Source organism: Colobus angolensis, unplaced genomic scaffold (assembly GCF_000951035.1).
Source record: "Colobus angolensis palliatus isolate OR3802 unplaced genomic scaffold, Cang.pa_1.0 Scaffold424, whole genome shotgun sequence".
In the NCBI taxonomy this organism is placed as follows: domain Eukaryota; kingdom Metazoa; phylum Chordata; class Mammalia; order Primates; family Cercopithecidae; genus Colobus; species Colobus angolensis.
The window spans coordinates 341,531-359,170 of NW_012117644.1; the positions used below are offsets into that span (position 1 = coordinate 341,531).

The following is a 17,640-nucleotide window of genomic DNA, read 5'->3' on the forward strand; positions in this document are numbered from 1 at the left end:
ATACAACCTGTCCTGTGCACCCACCTCCCAATTTCACCTCCAACTCTCCCACCTTCCTTCCTATTCTACCTTGACAACCCGGCCTTCTTGTTATAGATCTCCTTTAGGTCTTTTGCTCAATGTCATCACCTTCTCAATGAGGCTTTCCCTGATGATTCCATTTTAAATTGCAATGCCCCAAATAGGGCCCTTGCTCTTCTTATCTCCCTTCCCCTTCTGTGCTTTTTCTCCATAGCACTTATCCCATCTGACATACTATATATTTTACCTAATATTTTTCATGATTTGGGACTTAGATTATATCTTTGTCCTTCTAGACAGAAAGTCTTACTACTCTTAGTTTAACCTCAAATAGTAGCTCATCCAACCTTTATTTATTCTTACCAGGAATAGTGAATATATCAAACCACCAAACAGCCTTAACCCCAGGCAAGCCACAAAACATAATCAGTCATTTCACAGATCTTCATTTGTAGAAAGGGGTTAATTATTATATCTATTCTACTTGCCTCATCAGTTTACTGTGACAATAAAATGAGACAAGGTAAAAAGTGCTTTTGTTGTAACAACTTTGGCATAGTTACAATTATGATACCTCATTATGAAATAAAGCTGCTCCTATGGGGAAAAAAAATCACAGTATGTGATATACAATAGGCACTCAATAAGTATTAGTGTCTCACACTGATTTCGTTTTTGTCTCCTTTGTGCACCCACAATCCATTGTAACTATAGGCTGAGTATCCTTAATTCAAAATTCCAAAAACCAAAACACTCCAAAATCCAAAACTTTTTCAATGCCAACACAATGTTCAAAGAAAATGTTCCTTGGACCATTTCAGATTTTGGATTTTCTAATTACAGATGCCCAACCGGTAAGTATAATGTGAATATTCCAAAATCTGAAACAAATCCAAAATCTGAAACACTTCTGGGCCCAAGCATTTTGGATAAGGGATACTCAACCTGAAGTAACCAATAAGAAACATGTTAAATATGTTTACATTTGGCCTTCTCATTCACATCTGTTTTCTCAAATTTAGTGCCTAGAACAAGGCAAGTTCTCAAACATTTGATGAAGAATAAATGAACAATAAGACATCACTATTAACCCATTATCACTAGAACAAGTTGGTTTTTCTTCTGCACTGATATGTTAGCCCTTCTCTTTCTGATCACCATTGTGGTAATTTTCTGATCAGGCTCACATTTGCAGCATTTAACTCTGGAACGGGGTAAACTAACTGGCTGGCACTGGGACTGAAACCTCAGTGCTCTGGCAATTGGAAAACTAAGCAGGCAGGTAACCACAAAGCAACATTAGCGCTCTGCAATTATACATGCAGTGGCGGGGGAAAGCAACTTAGCAAAAAGAAAATTCTGCAACTGCCAGAAGTTCTGAAGTCAATCAGGAAACTGACAAAAAAAAAAAAGTGCACTGGTAATTAATCTTAACTCACACGTGAGAATAGGAGACAGACTAAAGATCTAAAGGTCCAATGACACACGGTTCTCTATTCTGTCATTCCACTTGGTGAGTTTTTCAAGCCAGATGTTGATTTTATCACATCAGTAATCCCTGCTTCTCACTGCCTACATTATCCTCTTCTCTCAAGCAAAGTCTTTCTTAGTTTGGCCCCAGATCTCTTCTACTGTTCCCTGTGAAATGTAAGTCCCAAGAAGGCTTCCCATTCCCGTATCCACATCATTGCTTATACCTTACTCTGCCTAAAAGTTCCTCTTCCACCTTTCCATACATCTAACTCCTGAGGCAGGCGGATTACCTGAGGTCAGGAGTTCAAGACCAGTCTAGCCAACATGGTGAAACCCCCATCTCTACTAAAAATACAAAAAAAAAAATGAGCTGGGTATGCTGACAGATGCCTGTAATCCCAGCTACTCGGGAGACTGAGGCAGAAGAATTGCCTGAATCCGGGAAGCAGAGGTTGCAGTAAGCTGAGATCACACCACTGCACTCCAGCCTGGGCAACAGAGCGAGACTCAATCTCAAAAAATAAAAAATAAAACAAAAAATCCTCTAGCATACTAGTGTGATTTTCTCTTGACTATAAACTGTCTTTCATTCTTTTCTCTTCAGGAAGATGTCCCTAATCCTGTAAGAACAAGGATGTGTGCCTTTTCCACAAGATACAAACTTTCTAATTCCCTCTGCCGAGAATGTTGAGGCCACAGATCTCACATTACTAGCTCTTAGTACTATTTAGGGTTCAGCTCAAATGTTGGCTTCTCAGAGAAGCCTTTCCTGGCTACCTAATCCAAGGTTATTTTCTCATTCATTTTTATCACATGATCCGGTTTTACTATCATCTCATTAATCAGTATCTGAAATTAACTGATTATTATGTTTACTTATTTCTTATATATACTTACCACTCCCACCCACACCAAGTTGTAAACTCAATGAGAAATGCAATTTAGCTTTGTTCACTGCAGAATCTCTAATGCCTACAACAGCTCCTAGCACAAAGGGATGCTGAATAAATGCTTTATGAATAACTGAATGAATGGCCTCTACTGCCTATACTTTAACCTCTCAAGAGTATTTATCATATCTTATCATATTACTTCTTTATTTGTCTATCTTTCTCAATTGATTGTAGGATCTTTGGAAGCTGGAATCATGTCTGCCTACTCATCACAGGAATCCCAGTACACAGCACAGTATCCACACACAGAGTTGTAAAATAATATAGCAGGCTGTGAATGGAATAGGAAGAAAGGAAGGAAGGAAGGGAGGGAGGGAGGGAGGGAGGGAGGGAAGTAGGGAGGAAGGGAGGGATAGGGAAATAATCTGGAATAAAAGAAAGATTAGAGTGCAAATGGATGCTTTCAAAGACATTATTTCGTAAACTTTTGTATCATTTTATGTGTATCCACATATATACATGTATGTCTGTAAAACGTTTTGTTTTTTACTGCGAGTTACAATCCAAAGTTTTGAAAATACTACACTAAATTCCAAAACAGTTTACAACTCAGTGAGCTACTTTGTCATTTACTGCAATGGTTCTCAGTGTTTATTTTTTAAACCATAATCTTCTTGACGAATGATACTCTCCCATTAGGAAAAACAGCTCAAGATAGCAGATGAAAAAAACTCATCTACTATTCTCTTCTATCTAACAATTTTCATATGGATTGTTCCTAAATCCCTAACAATTTTAAGTTCTTTGAAGACAGAGCTGCCTTCTCCATTACTGCCCTCACAGTGTTTAGCAAGACATTAGCACATTCAGTAGGTACTTGAAAGTCAACTTCCAGTTGCCCTTCTGAATAATTATATTAAAAATAACAAAACCTAGCTGGGCATGGTGGTGCACATCTGTAGTCTCAGCTACTGAGGAGGCTGAGGCAGGAGAATCTCTTGAACCCAGGAGGCAGAGACTGTAGTGAGTTGAGATCACGCCACTGCACTCCAGCCTGGGTGACAGAGCAAGACCCCATCTCAGAAAAAAAAAGAAAAAATTAACAAAAACTATAGGAGTTAGTCTGATATTTCACTGACATGCCAAAAATAAAAGGGGACAAAAAAAGTCCAGAAAACCAAAAACCCTATGCGTATTAAAAAACCTTAAAAATAAAATATAGAAACATAGAAAAAAAAAAAAAGAAAGAAAGAAATCTAAGTACATGTTGTATAAGTACATGTTGTATACTAACAAGTCTTGTTGAATGCTACAATGGCAGAATCTACAGCATGAACCATCTGGATCAAATTATGCTCTATGAAGGAATGAGAAACAAAATAAGCTCTGCTTTTTAGTTAGTTGTAGCTAGCGCTTTTTTTTCTTTTTTTTTTTTTTTAGACAGGGTGTCACTCTGTCGCCCAGACTGGAGTGCAATGGCAGGATTTCAGCAACCTCTGCCTCCCAGGCTCAAGCAATTCTCCTGCCTCAGCCTCCTGTATAGCTGGGATTACAGGCGCAAACCACTACCGTCCGGCTAACTTTTGTATTTTTAGTAGAGACGGTTCCACCATGTTGGCCAGGCTGGTCTCAAACTCCACACCTCAAATGATCCAACCGCCTTGGTCTCCCAAAGTGCTGGGATTACAGGTGTGAGCCACCACTCCCGGCCAAAGTAGCACTTTTTAAACAACAGTATTTAGAAGTAGACTCAAAATGTTAAAAATTCAACAGAGTTGAATTTTATCCATTCTGGTCATCTAAGTCCATACATTTTCAATTCATCTTTGTTACTAACTTATCATAAACCATCCTAAACATCTCTCCCATATCTAATGATTTAAAAAATAGATGCTCAAGCCAGGTGCGGTGGCTCCCAGCACTGTAATCCAAGCACTTTGGGAGGCTGAAGTGGGAGGATTGCTTGAGCCCAGGAGTTCAAGACCAGCCTGGGCAACATAGCGAGACTTCGTCTCTAAAAAAAAACTAATAAATAATAATGTAAAAAAATAAAAATACAAAAATAGATGCTTAGCTCTCACTCTTAGGAATGGATCAATAAAAGATTTTGCTCTTTGGTCAGCTAAAATGGGAGCTAGGAAAATTCAGAGAATGATGTTCTCAAGATACCAAAAACAAGAAGGGCCACTACTGTCCACCTTTCCAACTCTTGTGTGTAGTTAAACCAATGTGGACATTGGCTGTAGTTAAACCAAATCAACTACCTGCTTATTCGCAGCACTCATCATGTCCTACATTTTGATACAATTATTTTCTTTCATTATTTAGGAATCTACTCATGTCAGGCCCTGTGCTAAATGTGAGCAGAAAAGTCTCCATCTTGCTTGTATTCCCAGCACTTTGGGAAGCCAAGGAAGGGAGGATGGCTTGAGGCCGGCAGTTCAAAGCCAGCCTGGGAAACACAGCAAGACTCCTTCACTACCAGAAATTTTTAAAAATTAGCCACCCATGGTGGTGCATGCCTATAGTCCTAGCTACTTAAGAGGCTGAGACAAGAGCATCACTTGAGCCCAGGACTTCAAGGTTACAGTGAGCTATGATTACACCACTGCACTCCATCCTGGGTGACAGAGCAAAACTCTGTCTCAAACAAATCTCCATCTTTGATAGGTTCACAGCCTAGAGGACAAAACAGAAACAACCAGTCGATCAACCAGTATTTACTAAGTGCCTACAATTTGGAAATAATTGTATTGCTTTAACAAAGGCAAGTAGGTTCAACTCAAAACTTGTTCATACATATCTCATGTGGCTGTTAAAAGTATGTTGCTCTTGTCTTTCCAACCCAATTAAGCCTATTCCCAAGGCAGGGACTGTCTCCTCTTATAATCTCACAAAGCCAAGCAAAGGACTGGGCACAAAGCAGGGACTCGGCAAGTCTAATGAAAAGGAACTGTTGAGAAAGAATACAAGTTCCTGACTCTTCCCAGGCCCCATCTTGTCAGATGTCTCAACCAACCTTCTCTGATTCAGTATCTCTTGCCATGAAGGGAAAGGAATTCCAGGATGCTGTCTGTCTGGGATCTGTTTTTTCCACCCCATACTCCTATCCTCACCCCACAAAAGAGATCAGTAAACTGACAAGTGGCTATGTAGGGTAAAGAGTCCCCCTCCTTCTTTCCCAGCTGCCCCCCCACCCGGTGCCTAAGACAGCTCACCAACCCCACGGTTTTCCAAATCAAACTGTATTGTCAGCTATGGGTGACTTTGGGTAAGTCGCCGCAACCTCGCTCTGAGCTTCAGTTTCCTCATCTGTAAAGTGGAGCTAATAATCTCTCTCTCAGCGGCTTGTAGAGAGGAATAAAATAGTGCCTGGAAAGTGCTCGGCAGTCACTACTCGATACAGGGCGTTATCCTTTTGAAAGGCGGCAGGATGACAGAGCCGAAGGGGCGCAGCCTGAAGGCCCGAAGGAGGTTCGAGGCAGGATGATTGAAGACGGAAGGCCGAGCGAGCTGACAGGGCGGAAGGCCGCGGCGGGAAAGGCGGGAAAGGCGGGAAGCAGCGGAGGCGGGCGGGCGGCTTGGGCATCAGCTCCGGCGGCGGCAGCCCGCGTCCCCTCACCTCCCTTCTCGCCCACCTCGTTGCCCCCTCACCTCGCTTGATCACATGCATCGCGGCTAGTGGATGAGGCTCTGAAGGATCGGAGACTGGACTGCGGCTCTAAAGCGCTGGCGGGATCAAGAAGGTGACAGAGTGGGAAGGGTTAGGTTGCAGGCGCTGCTCAAGGACAGGAACTGGAGTTGGAGACAGACAGCACTTTCTCCAGAGCAGAGGCGCAACAATCCAAATCCCCTTCCCGCGCCCGCCACCCGTGACGCACAAAGGGGTGCGACGGGGTTCGAATGACGTTACTCGACGCTGCAGCCCACGCCTGGGGTAGGCTTCGCAGACTAGTTCAGGCGCCTTGTAGCCGCCATGTTGAGTCTGGGCAAGAGCTAGAAGACTGCGCCTCTCCCGTGGGCCCCGTTGGATGTGGACATGCCCGGCGGAAACGCTGCTCTCCTGCCGCCATGTTTTGTGTGGGCAAGCCGAATTCGGAAGCCTTGGGGCCCTGGCATAACACCTAGAGCCTGCTAGGTCAGGCGCCGCCCCTGTCGCCTGCGTGTCTCCGCCGGAGGAAAAGCAGTTCGCTTATTTTGTTACTTTTGAAATAACAAAACCTAACTGGCTGGAACGTTTTTCTTGCTTTGACATTTATTATAATAATCCTAACACTGCCGTCCGCTGTGGGCTCAAGCCTAGGCTCCACAGCCGTGGGCAGCTTGGAGCCCCAGGGCTTTCAGATCGGCCAGAAGACTGGCACTCAGGAACTGGAAGAAAACCGCGCAAGGCCAATGACGTTTGGATTTTATCCTGACGCATATCAGATCCCTGAGAGAATTTTAAGCAGGGCAGGGTCAGTACCCATTTGCTTTTAGGGTTCTTCAATGGATGGTAGCAGAGGCAGGGTATTTGCCTTGTGGAGGTAGGATGGACTTGGTGACTTAAAGTGGAGAAATAAGAATAGATGAGAACCCTAATATGCAAGGCTGGTGTAGAAGCTTCTGATTTGGGCTACCCAAAGCGATCTTTACGAAATTTCATCTGTGGCATCTTTTCTCTAAAGCCTTTTCGTTGGTTTCTCACTACCCTCCAGAAGCTGCCCAAGCTCCCTGTGAAGTAATTTGAAAAATCATGGAAAGTCGTAAGTGTAATCACAGCATCTTGGGAGGCTAAGGCGGGAGTATCATGTGAGGCCAGGTGTTGAGATAAGCCTGGGCAACATAGTGAGACCCCCATCTCTACAAAAAATAGAAAAATTAGGACAGCGCGGTGCCTCACTCCTGTAATCCCAGCACTTTGGGAGGCCGAAGTAGGCAGATCTCGAGGTCAGGAGTTCGAGACCAGCCTAACCAACATGGTGAAACCCGGTCTCTACTAAAAATACAAAAAGTAGCCAGGCATGGTGGCACGCGCCTGTAATCCCAGCTACTCATGAGGCTGAGGCAGGAGAATCGCTTGAACCCAGGAGGCAGAGGTTGCAGTGAGCCAAGATCGCGCCATTGCACTCTAGCCTGGGCAAGAGAGCAAGACTCCGTCTCAAAAAAAACGAAAAAGAAAAATTAAATAGATGTTTTTTAAAAGTCATAAGTGAAGTTACAGGATAGATAGGGTCAAGTTTACCCAGACATAGCGTTTCCCAATTTAGCAAATAAAAATGTGTCCCAGACACTGCATGAGAGAAAATTATACTTTAAAAACTGTTTATCTGAAGTTCAGATTTAACTGGTCATCCTGCATGTATCTGGTAACCCTGCCCACAGAGCTGCTGGGTATGTGCATTCAAGTTTCATTTTCCCTGGGCAAAGGAAAGATAGTCTCTTCATCCCGTCATGCCACAGCACAGAGAACACAATGAGAGTCAAAGCCAGCAGGGGTTAAAATCTCCTACATGCTTTATTGGACTTAAAAGAGTCTTATGAAATAACACAGAAAACCCCATTTGAGGGTGTCCAGGGGGTACAAGGCAGTCTACAACCTAGCACCCTCCTAAGACCAGCCCCAGGTGCACCCACCCTAGGCCCAAAATGGGATCCCAGGATAAAGGCATGGCAGGGAGTGGGGCAGAGGGAAAATACCTTTACAGCCATAGCAAAAACAGGTAAGGGAGAGAGTTGTATAGAGGGTGGGGGGAAGTGGTCACACAGCCACCTTCACCTATACCATCTTCCTTAGCCACCCCTTCCCCAAACTGGTTGTGTCATTTTTGAGCCTCTGGCCAAGGCTACAAAGTAACATGAAAATGGGATCTAACAAGGGGAATATGCAGCGTAGGCACTTGGGAAATTCAGGAGATTTTTTTCCTTTTAACTTGTTTGTCTTTTGGTTCAAAAATATGACAGCATCCTTGCCCAACAACTCCAGGACTCCATAAGAGCCCTGTATCATGGCTGTGGCTCCCCGGGCCAGGGGAGCCACTTGTCCTGAGCCCCAGGAGTATTGATGCTTGGGGAGCTTTGGGGCAGCACCTCTTAGAGACAAACCCTCCTGCAGTGTGGGGGAGCAGGGGTAAGAGGGAGGCAGGTGTGGGTGGGAGAAGAGAGAAAAAGTGACTGCCTTATAACCTACAGTTCTGGCATCCACTCATGCTCCAGTGAAGAGAGGCCTCTTCCAACCCATCCCCAAGCCTCTCTTTAAAAGTCTCTGGTGGGTTGTTCTCTGAGAATTGGTTTCACTCCCCCATGGACTCCTGGAAGCCTGAGTGAGATCTAGGATGAGGTTCCTTCTGACCCACAATACCAAAGAACAGATCCCAAAGATTAGGCCCTGGCCCCAGTCTGGAGCAAACAGAACCACTGTGAGCGGGGTGGAACAGATCTGAGGCAAACATATCAGAAGTTACTCCTCCTATCTTCCCTGTAACTGCTAGGGTAAGCTGGGGAGTGGTGGGAGGGAGGAGCCTGAAAGCAAGAGACAGAAACAAGAAACCAAACCTCAAAACTGGGACAGCAGAGACAGAAGCTGAATTCCAGAGGTGGAGCTGGGAGCTGAGGGAACAGCAACTAAGACATGCACTGAAGTGGAGAGGGAGTGACAGCAGCAGCCCATGGTTGGGAGGGAGGCAGGGCAGGCAGGCCATGGTGGTCAGTTAATAAATAATAATGAAGGACCCAAGGATGTACAGTGCAGGTATATACAGTGCCCAGACCCCTGGACCAGCCCTTCCCATGCCCCACCCTTGGGACCAGTTATCTTGAAGGGAGGGAGGGAAGGAGAGGCAGAAGACCCAGGGAAGGACAAGCTGTCCCATTACTGCCACCCCCATCCTGCCTACTTCTTAAGAGGCTTCTTAAAGATTTTGAGGGGAAACTTCTTCCGGCCTGGGCTGGAGTCTGTCTCCTCGCCAATAGAGCCATTATCCTCCTCAGCCACAGCCTTCTTGCCAGCCAGGTGGGGAATGCGTGTGTTTCGGCTGGCTTGCAGGGCTCGGCTGTCCCCAACTGGAGATGGCGTGTCTGGGTCTGGGGAACTGGGGCTGTGAGAACGGGAAGAATCCAAATGTGGAGAGCCACCAGGTGGGGCTGAGGGGCTCAGCTCCATTAGGCTGTGGGCCTTGTCCAGCCCATGGTTCAGCGCCAGTAATGCCTTGGCCAGGGCAGGGCTGTCAGGCTGTTTCTCCATCAGAGACCCTGGGTGGACCCCCTCGATCAGCCGGTGGCTGCCGTTGGAAGTCATGGCATTGAGAGCCTCGTCTGCGGCACGGCTCATCTGAGGAGGTTTGGGGGCCACACGCTGGCGGTCACTCATGTGGAGGGAGGACTCCGAATCGGAATGGGTCAAATCCCTGCAAGACATGGGGCAGAGAGGAAGAAAGGGACATATATTGGATGGGGTGATGGTGGAAAGGTGAAGAGGAGAGTGGGACAACACAAGAAGACAAGGACAGGGTAGGAAAATGGGGATAGAGCAGCAGGAGAGAGAAATAGGATGAACAGGCAGGTGGGAAGGAGAGAGGAAAGAGGAATAGACAGAAGTTGAGCAGCCGTAAGTATAGGATAAGAGAGGAGGCAGGAGGAGGGAATGAGGATAGACTGGAAAAGAGACAGGGACAGGAGAGTAAAATTGTAGAGGAAGAAAAGCAAAAAGATAAGCAGGTAGAAAGAAGGGCCAAGACAGAAAGACAAGAAAGGGAAAAGTGATGGGGAGAGAAGAGAGACAAGAAACAAAAACAAAAAATGCCATCATCTGTCTGGCAAATGGTTTTCCAATGGCAATGGGCTCCACAACTGGTGAATGCTCTGGCTCTGAACTGGTGCAACCATAGGCTTAAATTCCACAGGCATCCTCCTCAATAAAATCTCTGCCTTCTCATAGCTGGCTAGATTTCCTGGGACTCAATCTTAAGCTAACACAGAACCCACATACTGCTTCGAGTCACCATTTTCCATGCCTTCCTCCCCCACTTACTCCTGTCACACCTTAGGATATTATCCAGTCTGGGTCAGACCCCAAGGAACAGGGCACATGCAGTCAGTGGACCTGACCCAGGCCGGGGATGAGAAGGTTAGAACAGCCTTGCAAAAAATCCTTCAGCCACCCCCAAAGGCCAGGATGCTGCCTCTTCTAACCATCTCACAGGATTCAAAGGAGGTCATAGATAGGTACTGCAGAGTTCAAACCAAAGTCTGTGGTGCGGCAGGAAGGGTGGGGTCTCTTACAGACCTCTGCTGACAGGGAGAATGTAGGGAGGCATAGAAAGACAGGATGTTGGCCTTTAAAGAGCAATGGTTCAGAAGAGTTCTGGACTCTTCTGTGCGATCTTGGACAAGTCATCTAAACTTGCTAGTTCTTAACTCTGGACCAGTGAAGATAATACCAATTCAATTTATCTTACAAGACTGTTTGGAGGATCAAATATGCTGGCAAAGCACTTGGAAATGTAGAAATTATTGTGGGAATGAAGATGATGAGGCCTGCCAAGCTGAAAGGCCTATGTTTTTTTTTTTTTTTGAGACAGAGTCTCGCTCTGTCACCCGGGCTGGAGTGCAGTGGCCGGATCTCAGCTCACTGCAAGCTCTGCCTCCCGGGTTTATGCCATTCTCCTGCCTCAGCCTCCCAAGTAGCTGGGACTACAGGCGCTGCCACCTCGCCCGGCTAGTTTTTTTGTATTTTTAGTAGAGACGGGGTTTCACCGTGTTAGCCAGGATGGTCTCGATCTCCTGACCTCGTGATCCGCCCGTCTCGGCCTCCCAAAGTGCCGGGATTACAGGCTTGAGCCACCGCGCCCGGCCTTGAAAGGCCTATGTAAGGGCCAGTCACAAGAGGCTTCTTTGCAAGGCTGAGTTATGGAGACATGCCACCGCACATTGGACATGCACACACAGAGGCTAGTCTAGGAACTTGAGACCCTCTAAGGAGCTGGTGGTTCCTAAGCCATGAATCAATTCCAGATGCCACTCCTCCTGCTCTACAGACAAAAAGGTAGATATGGAGGTGCTCTCTCTGCCGATCCTGAATCCTCCTTCTGCCTTCCTAGAGGCCTGAGAACTTCAGCAAAAGCAGAGAAGAGAGCTAAGGGAAATGTTTAAACATCTGCTAGCCAAAGGGGAAGAGTCATGAGTGGAAAAGGAGACCACCATAGGACCTAGAAAGAAAGAGGCTGAGGGTCAGAAGTTAGGGAGGGAACCAGGCCCCTGAAACAGGCAAAAGCAGGGGGTCGACTCATAGCTATTGTAGACTTAATTCTCAGTAGGAAGCAAATAACTAAGTAGCCACCCCACGGGCCAGTACCTTCCTGGACTCAGCAGGCAGCAGAGAACAAGTCCAGCTCAGCTTCCATTCTACAAATATTGTGTTAGCCACATATTCTAGTATTTACAAATATTCAGACTCATATTTGGTTTCATATATCTGACACTGTCCTTGCTTCTAAACTTGTCCTTGTTTCTCTAAGCCCCAAGATGATCCTCTCCATATGTTGCCTTCTCCAAACACTATTATAAACCAATGAGCAAGGTGCCAAGGAAGTTCTGGGGAGCAATCACACTAAGAAAAGGGGTCCTCTAAGCTGAGGAAGTGAAGATCCTGGGATCCTACCCTCTCTAACACCAAGGAGGAGAAGTCAGGAGGTTAGGGCTTTCCCAGCCTCACTTCTCCTGGACCACACCCCTATTTGGTCTTGATTCCTATCCACCTTTTCATTTATTGACAGGGTCTCGCTCTGTCGCCCAGGCTGGAGTGCAATGGCGTGATCTTGGCTCACTGCAGCCTCGACCTCCCCGGCTCAAGTGATCCTTCTGCCTGAGCCTCCCGTGTAGCTGGGACCACAGGCAGCTGCCACCATGCCCAACTAAATTTTTGATTTTGTAGAGACAGGGTCTCACTTTGTTTCCAAGGCTGGTCTGAAACTCCTGGGCTTAAGCAGTCCTCCCCTCTTGGCCTCTCAAAGTGCTAGGATTACAGGCATGAGCCACTGCACCCAGCCTGATTCCTGTCCTTCTATGCCTCCCTCATCAACTAAAAGTCTGGACTGCCAAAGCAAGATAAGAACCTGGGAGGAAGCCCAGGGAGATATAGGAGGGAAAAGGCCCAGTATGAGGCAGGCTCACCTTCCCTCCCTGAATCACTGAGAACAATCAGGCCAGGGGTCCCTCCCCAAAGGCTGGGCTGCCTCGGACTCCCATCCCAAGCTACTGACCTTACTAGAGAGCCTGTTTGCCTTTAGAGATGATCCTCTGGTGCATGGTGCAAAAGAAAATTAAGTAGTGAACAGGCCAGGTGGATATAGGTACCTCTCCACCCTTCCTCCCCACTGCCCTCAGCTTAAACCTTGGAGTATGGAATTCACAGCATCCCCTAGTTTCCCCAACCCAATTTGATCCTCTCCATCTGTACTGGAAGGAGCAGTCTCCCTTCCTAGGCTTTTGGATGAAAATGAGAATGAGAATGGATATGAGTGGCTCTGCTGAGTAATAATCCTAGTAAGGGCAATCCCTTTGCGCAAGAGAAAGGAACAGCCCTCGAGCATAACTATCCAGAGATTTAAGGGGCAGAGTTGAATAAACGGGTATCCAGAGTGAGATAGAACAGAAAAAAAGCAACAGAGTAAGCAGACTGCAGCCCCGAGGCCAGGACTGGGCTGTGGTCACCACTTCAGAGATGAGAAGTACTTCCAGAGGGGAAGGACTTTCTGAGTGGCTCCTAAGCTTGTTCCAGGCTAGGTCAAAGCTACTACCTCTGATCCTAGTCTACCATCTTGGGTATTAGCAAGAAAAGTCCCTGCAGCTGCCAGACAAAGCTGTGGAAGAAAAACCTTTCACCAATTATTTTCCAGTATACTTTTTGAGACCTTGTGAAAAGACAAAAATATCCAACGGAGTATTCTGGAATGGAAAGCCAAGTTCTAACCTGTCTCTGCTCTCAACTACTTGTGAGACCTGGAGGGAATTACCCTTTTAGAACCTTAACTTACTATTCTAAAAATGTATATTTTAATTCCTGCCCCACCTATAAACTCTTCTTGTCCAAAACCCCAAAACCTATGTCCCCTGTCTTGGTTCCCTAATTTCATGAAGGATGCTATGTCCATTCAGTCACTCAAGCTATAAACCTGAGTGTCATACTAGATCCTCCCTTTCCTTCACCACTGTAGCCAGTTACCAAATTCATCATGTCTTTTTATCCCAAGGCCTCATTACCTCCCCTAGTGGTCTACTGGAATATTTTCCAAATTCCTGTAGTCTTCCGCTTCCTTCCTTCACACAGCCACTAAAATGTTATTTCTAAAATGCAAATGTGACTGATTAATTTTCTCTTAAAAACCCTTTTGTAGTTTTCCATCTCCTAACGGGTGGAGGCCAAAACCCTTTCCTTTCAGAGCCTTCATCATTTAAGCCTCAGCTGTTTCTCCTTCCCACCAACACATATCCAGTGTTCTAACCACAAATATATCGTATTCTCTTGAATCTCCATGTCTCTGCATACAGTGTTTCCTCTGGCTAGAATACTCTTTCTCCTTTCCCTTCACACAGGATGTTCATCTCTTTGGTGAAGCATTCCACCCAGGTACACACTGTTAGTCACTCCTTCCTCAACACCCCCATAGCACTTAATAAATTTTCCCATAATTATTTATGTATCTCTCTCAGACAAGACTGTAGTTCTTGATGGCTGCGATGGTGTCTTATCACCAGTGAACCCCTATGCCCGGCAGAGCCTGGCACAGAGTAGGCATTAGTAAATGCTTGTTGAAGGAGTGAAGGAAGTGAGGGCCCAAGTGAGAACTAATGTGAAAGTGCATAGTTTAGGCAAAAGTGCTATAGGGTCATGAGGGAAGAAAGTCGTTACTCATTTTTAGAGTCAGCAAACCCCAAACACAGAAGGGGAGAAAGTAGGCTGACCTTAAAAAGGAATCCCAGAGCTGGGAACAAACAGGATAAGAAGAAGATTCCCCAGTGCACACACCCCCAGAGTTGATCAAGCAGCAGCTGGCAGGCAGAAACTAAGGTAAAAGCAGCAGAAAGGGAAGGAAGGGAAGAAAGAGAAAAGAGACAGCTGATACCCCAAGCTCTCTGAATGCCCAGGCATCACAGCGGTGCTGTCAGAAGGGGGTGTGTCAGGGTAGGGCTCCATCTGGAGGAAATAGGAAGTGCTGTGGTGGTAATAAACAGGGTGGACATGGACGGTGGTGATGGTGGTGGTGGTGGTGGTGGTGGTAGTGGTGATGGTGGTGGTAGAAGAGGAGCAAGCAGCAGTAGCAGAGGCAGATGGAGAGCTCGTCCCGTAGCCTTCAGAACTGAAAGACTGTCCAGATGAAAGGCTGCGCATTCGCCGCAGAGATACCCGGCTTGTCAAGAAGTGGCCAGCCTCGCCCTCTACCAACCTCTGAGATCCCAGGCCATGCTGTGGCTCCATCAGGCGCTGCCGAACACTGCTCTGCAGGCTAGGGGCTGCAAGGAGAATGAAGAAAGTGTCAGGAGGGGCCAGCCCACTTTGGGCTGGCAGGTAAGGAGGTGCCCATGAATAAATGCTTGCTGGAGACCACCCTGGGCCTCTAATGCCAATTGGGAGGATGGGGCACCTCCTCCCAGAAACCTCCCACCAGGGGTCCTAAAAGGATGGGAAATTGAAGATGAGGTACCCGGGTCAGTTTTAGTGGCAATTCCAACAGAGGAGACCTATGGCCAATGTCACTATAAAGGGAAGTGGCAAGGCAATTAGTGAGTAGGCACAGGCAAGGAAGGGTAGGATAGGGGCTTGGGACAAGGTCCGGGAGAGTACTAAGAACCAGCCTTTTCAGAAAGCCAACCTCAGGAAATAATTCACAGCATAGACAAGGACTTATACATAAACATGTTCACCATTAATAATAATTGAATGAGAAGTAAACATAATTGTTTACTTTTTATTAATAGCAGTATGAAAGTAAACAAAAAGAATGAACAATGGGAAAATGATAATATATCCAGTTTCTGGGATACTATAGAGCTATTAAAAATGATGCTTATAAAAAGACTTTAAGAAAATAGGAAAAATGCCTATTAAAATGTTCAGAGGGGAAAAAGGATACAGAATTATATGTGCTAGCCTTGAGCTTTGGAATACCAAACACTAGAGTTTGAAACCAGGACTTTCACTTCTAGTTGTGACCTTGAGCAGCTGACTTCCCCATTTTAACTCCTAATTTCTAAAATCCTGTAGGGTTCTTCTGAGACTTCACAATAATGTCTTTAAGGCACCTGTTTCAGATTATGGCACTCAATAAATGGTAGTGGCTATCATTATCTTAACCACATAAAAAATTTCACAGACAAAAGAGTGATAGAGAAGGTGCTCAAATATGGCGGGACTATGGATGCTTTTTATACTAATGTTTGCTCTTTTTCACTTTCCAATAAGCACATAAACAAGGCACCAGCTCTTGGATCAGGCTGCAAATCGGGGTCCTGGAGATAATGGCCACCATGCCCAGTGAAGGGATACATGGGCACCAAGTAACTTAGGAATATGCTAGTGCATCCCCCCTTGGGCTCACTCCCAGCTAAAAGACAGTACAGACCTTTATTCTTTCTCCTCTACCCTGATAGATAGGCTTCTCTGCTTTCTCCCTAAAGATGAGAGAAAGGGCCAGGTTACAAGGGTGAGAGAAGCCTTGGAAGGGCCATCAGGGAGAGAGCATAGTTCCATAGTGATAGAGAGTTCAGGAGGCAGGGCTTCTATGCTGGTAGCTTTCAAGGTATGAAAGAGAGGCTGAAGAGGATAAGGTAGTCTGGAATAAGGAGGGGAAGGGGGAGAAAGAGGGGGGAAACTGGGAAGAAAAGGGAGAAACTAGAAAAAGAGAAAAGAAAGGGATGATTTTTCCTTCCCTCTTTCCCTCCCAGCCCAGCTGGAAGAAGGGCTACCAGGTTATCTGCATAGCTGGGCTAAAGGGAGAAGCCTAAGCCTTCCATTACCAGGGGTGTTCTCTATCCAGCTCTTGCCAAGCAGGCTGATTCTTCTTACCCCCAAACTCCCCCCTGTAGTTAGTAGGGACAGTGCTGAGGGGATAGAGGGAACAGGCAGGGGCATGAAGCAGGCAGGAGAAGGGACCCATGGGGTAGGAGTGTTGATTTAGTCCCAAAAGTCAGAAAAACAAAATGCCCCAAAGGGGCTCCTCAAACCGGGGTATTTCCAGAGGGACTGATCATCCGAGCCGGCGGATGTAGAGCAGAGAGAGCGGTCACTGAACCTACGCCCCATCAGCCAGGCAGCATCTAGGGTCAATAGCCAGGCCAAAAAGGAGAATAGAATCTGATTTATGGAGGGCTTTGGCCTGCCATCAATGTAATAAAGGAAGGACTGGGGGCAGGGATTGGGTAGCTCAGAGCTAATTAAGGTCCCTCCCAGACTGGAGAACACAGAAGCCTTCAGATCAACAAGTCAAGATCAAGCTCTGCCTGTCAGTGATCCCATCCTTGTTAAGCCTTTGATTAAAGGCCTAACAAGTTATCAGATCAGAACAAAGAGGCTTGGCCAGGGGCAAAGTATTATTGACAAAATTACAAATAAATTCTGTCTGGAGTAGGAATCCAGCCTTATTAAAGAATGTGAAAGTAAGCCCCTAACCCCGCCCCGGACTTCTGCCCTCCCCCGTACTGGCAGAATATGGGCCTAGGGCAACAGCTTTACCATAAGGGCTATTCTACTTACTTAAAATAGCATCTGATCCAAAGAAAAATTCAATTGTGGGCCAGTAAGGGAAAACTCCCTTCATTCACTGAAGAATTCCAGTGTTGTTCCATTTGGCTCTGCTCTACTCAACTCTCATCACTTGCAGGGGAGAAAAGGGAGAGGGAAGACCCAGGACAGAGGAAGAGAGGGTGGGATCCAAGAGTCCAGGTGGAAAGTCAGACATGCTTGTGCAGGAGATCCCACCTGGGCAAGAATGCCTTTCCAGCTTAGAGGATTTAGGACTATATCACTTTAAGGGACTACTGCTTTATAGGGCCTCTCACAAAAAGACAAAGAGAAACATCATTCCATTCATCTACTTTAGCAATTAAGAATAATGAACAAAAATCAAAATAAATAAGTTCAATAAATATTCAAAATAAATGCCATTTTTACATTGAAATTCACTAAAGGGCATTATTTTTTATAAAGGTAGATAGAATGGTAGTTAGGGACAATAAAGTGAAAAAGACTGAAGGGAGACACACTTAGCACAATAGACCC

General features: G+C 46.0%; 2 protein-coding genes across 4 annotated transcripts in view; both read right to left on the reverse strand.

Moving 5' to 3' along the window:
- Positions 1-6,507, reverse strand: part of RRM1 (ribonucleotide reductase M1) — a 47,549-nt gene extending 41,042 nt beyond the window's left edge. The window contains 1 exon segment of the mRNA XM_011956819.1: positions 6,042-6,507. Coding sequence (XP_011812209.1) covers positions 6,042-6,060 — 19 coding nt within the window. The 5' untranslated portion in view covers positions 6,061-6,507.
- A 1,353-nt stretch (positions 6,508-7,860) lies between these two features.
- Positions 7,861-17,640, reverse strand: part of STIM1 (stromal interaction molecule 1) — a 222,222-nt gene continuing 212,442 nt past the window's right edge. The window contains exons 11-13 of one of the 3 annotated variants that reach the window (XM_011956746.1): positions 14,810-14,876; positions 12,626-12,662; positions 7,861-9,772 (exon numbers count right to left, since the gene is read on the reverse strand). In XM_011956746.1, coding sequence (XP_011812136.1) covers positions 9,728-9,772; positions 12,626-12,662; positions 14,810-14,876 — 149 coding nt within the window. In that variant the 3' untranslated portion in view covers positions 7,861-9,727. Of the gene's footprint in view, positions 9,773-12,625; positions 12,663-14,488; positions 14,877-17,640 lie in introns of all 3 variants that reach the window. The other 2 variants (XM_011956745.1, XM_011956743.1) reach the window with 2 other exon arrangements.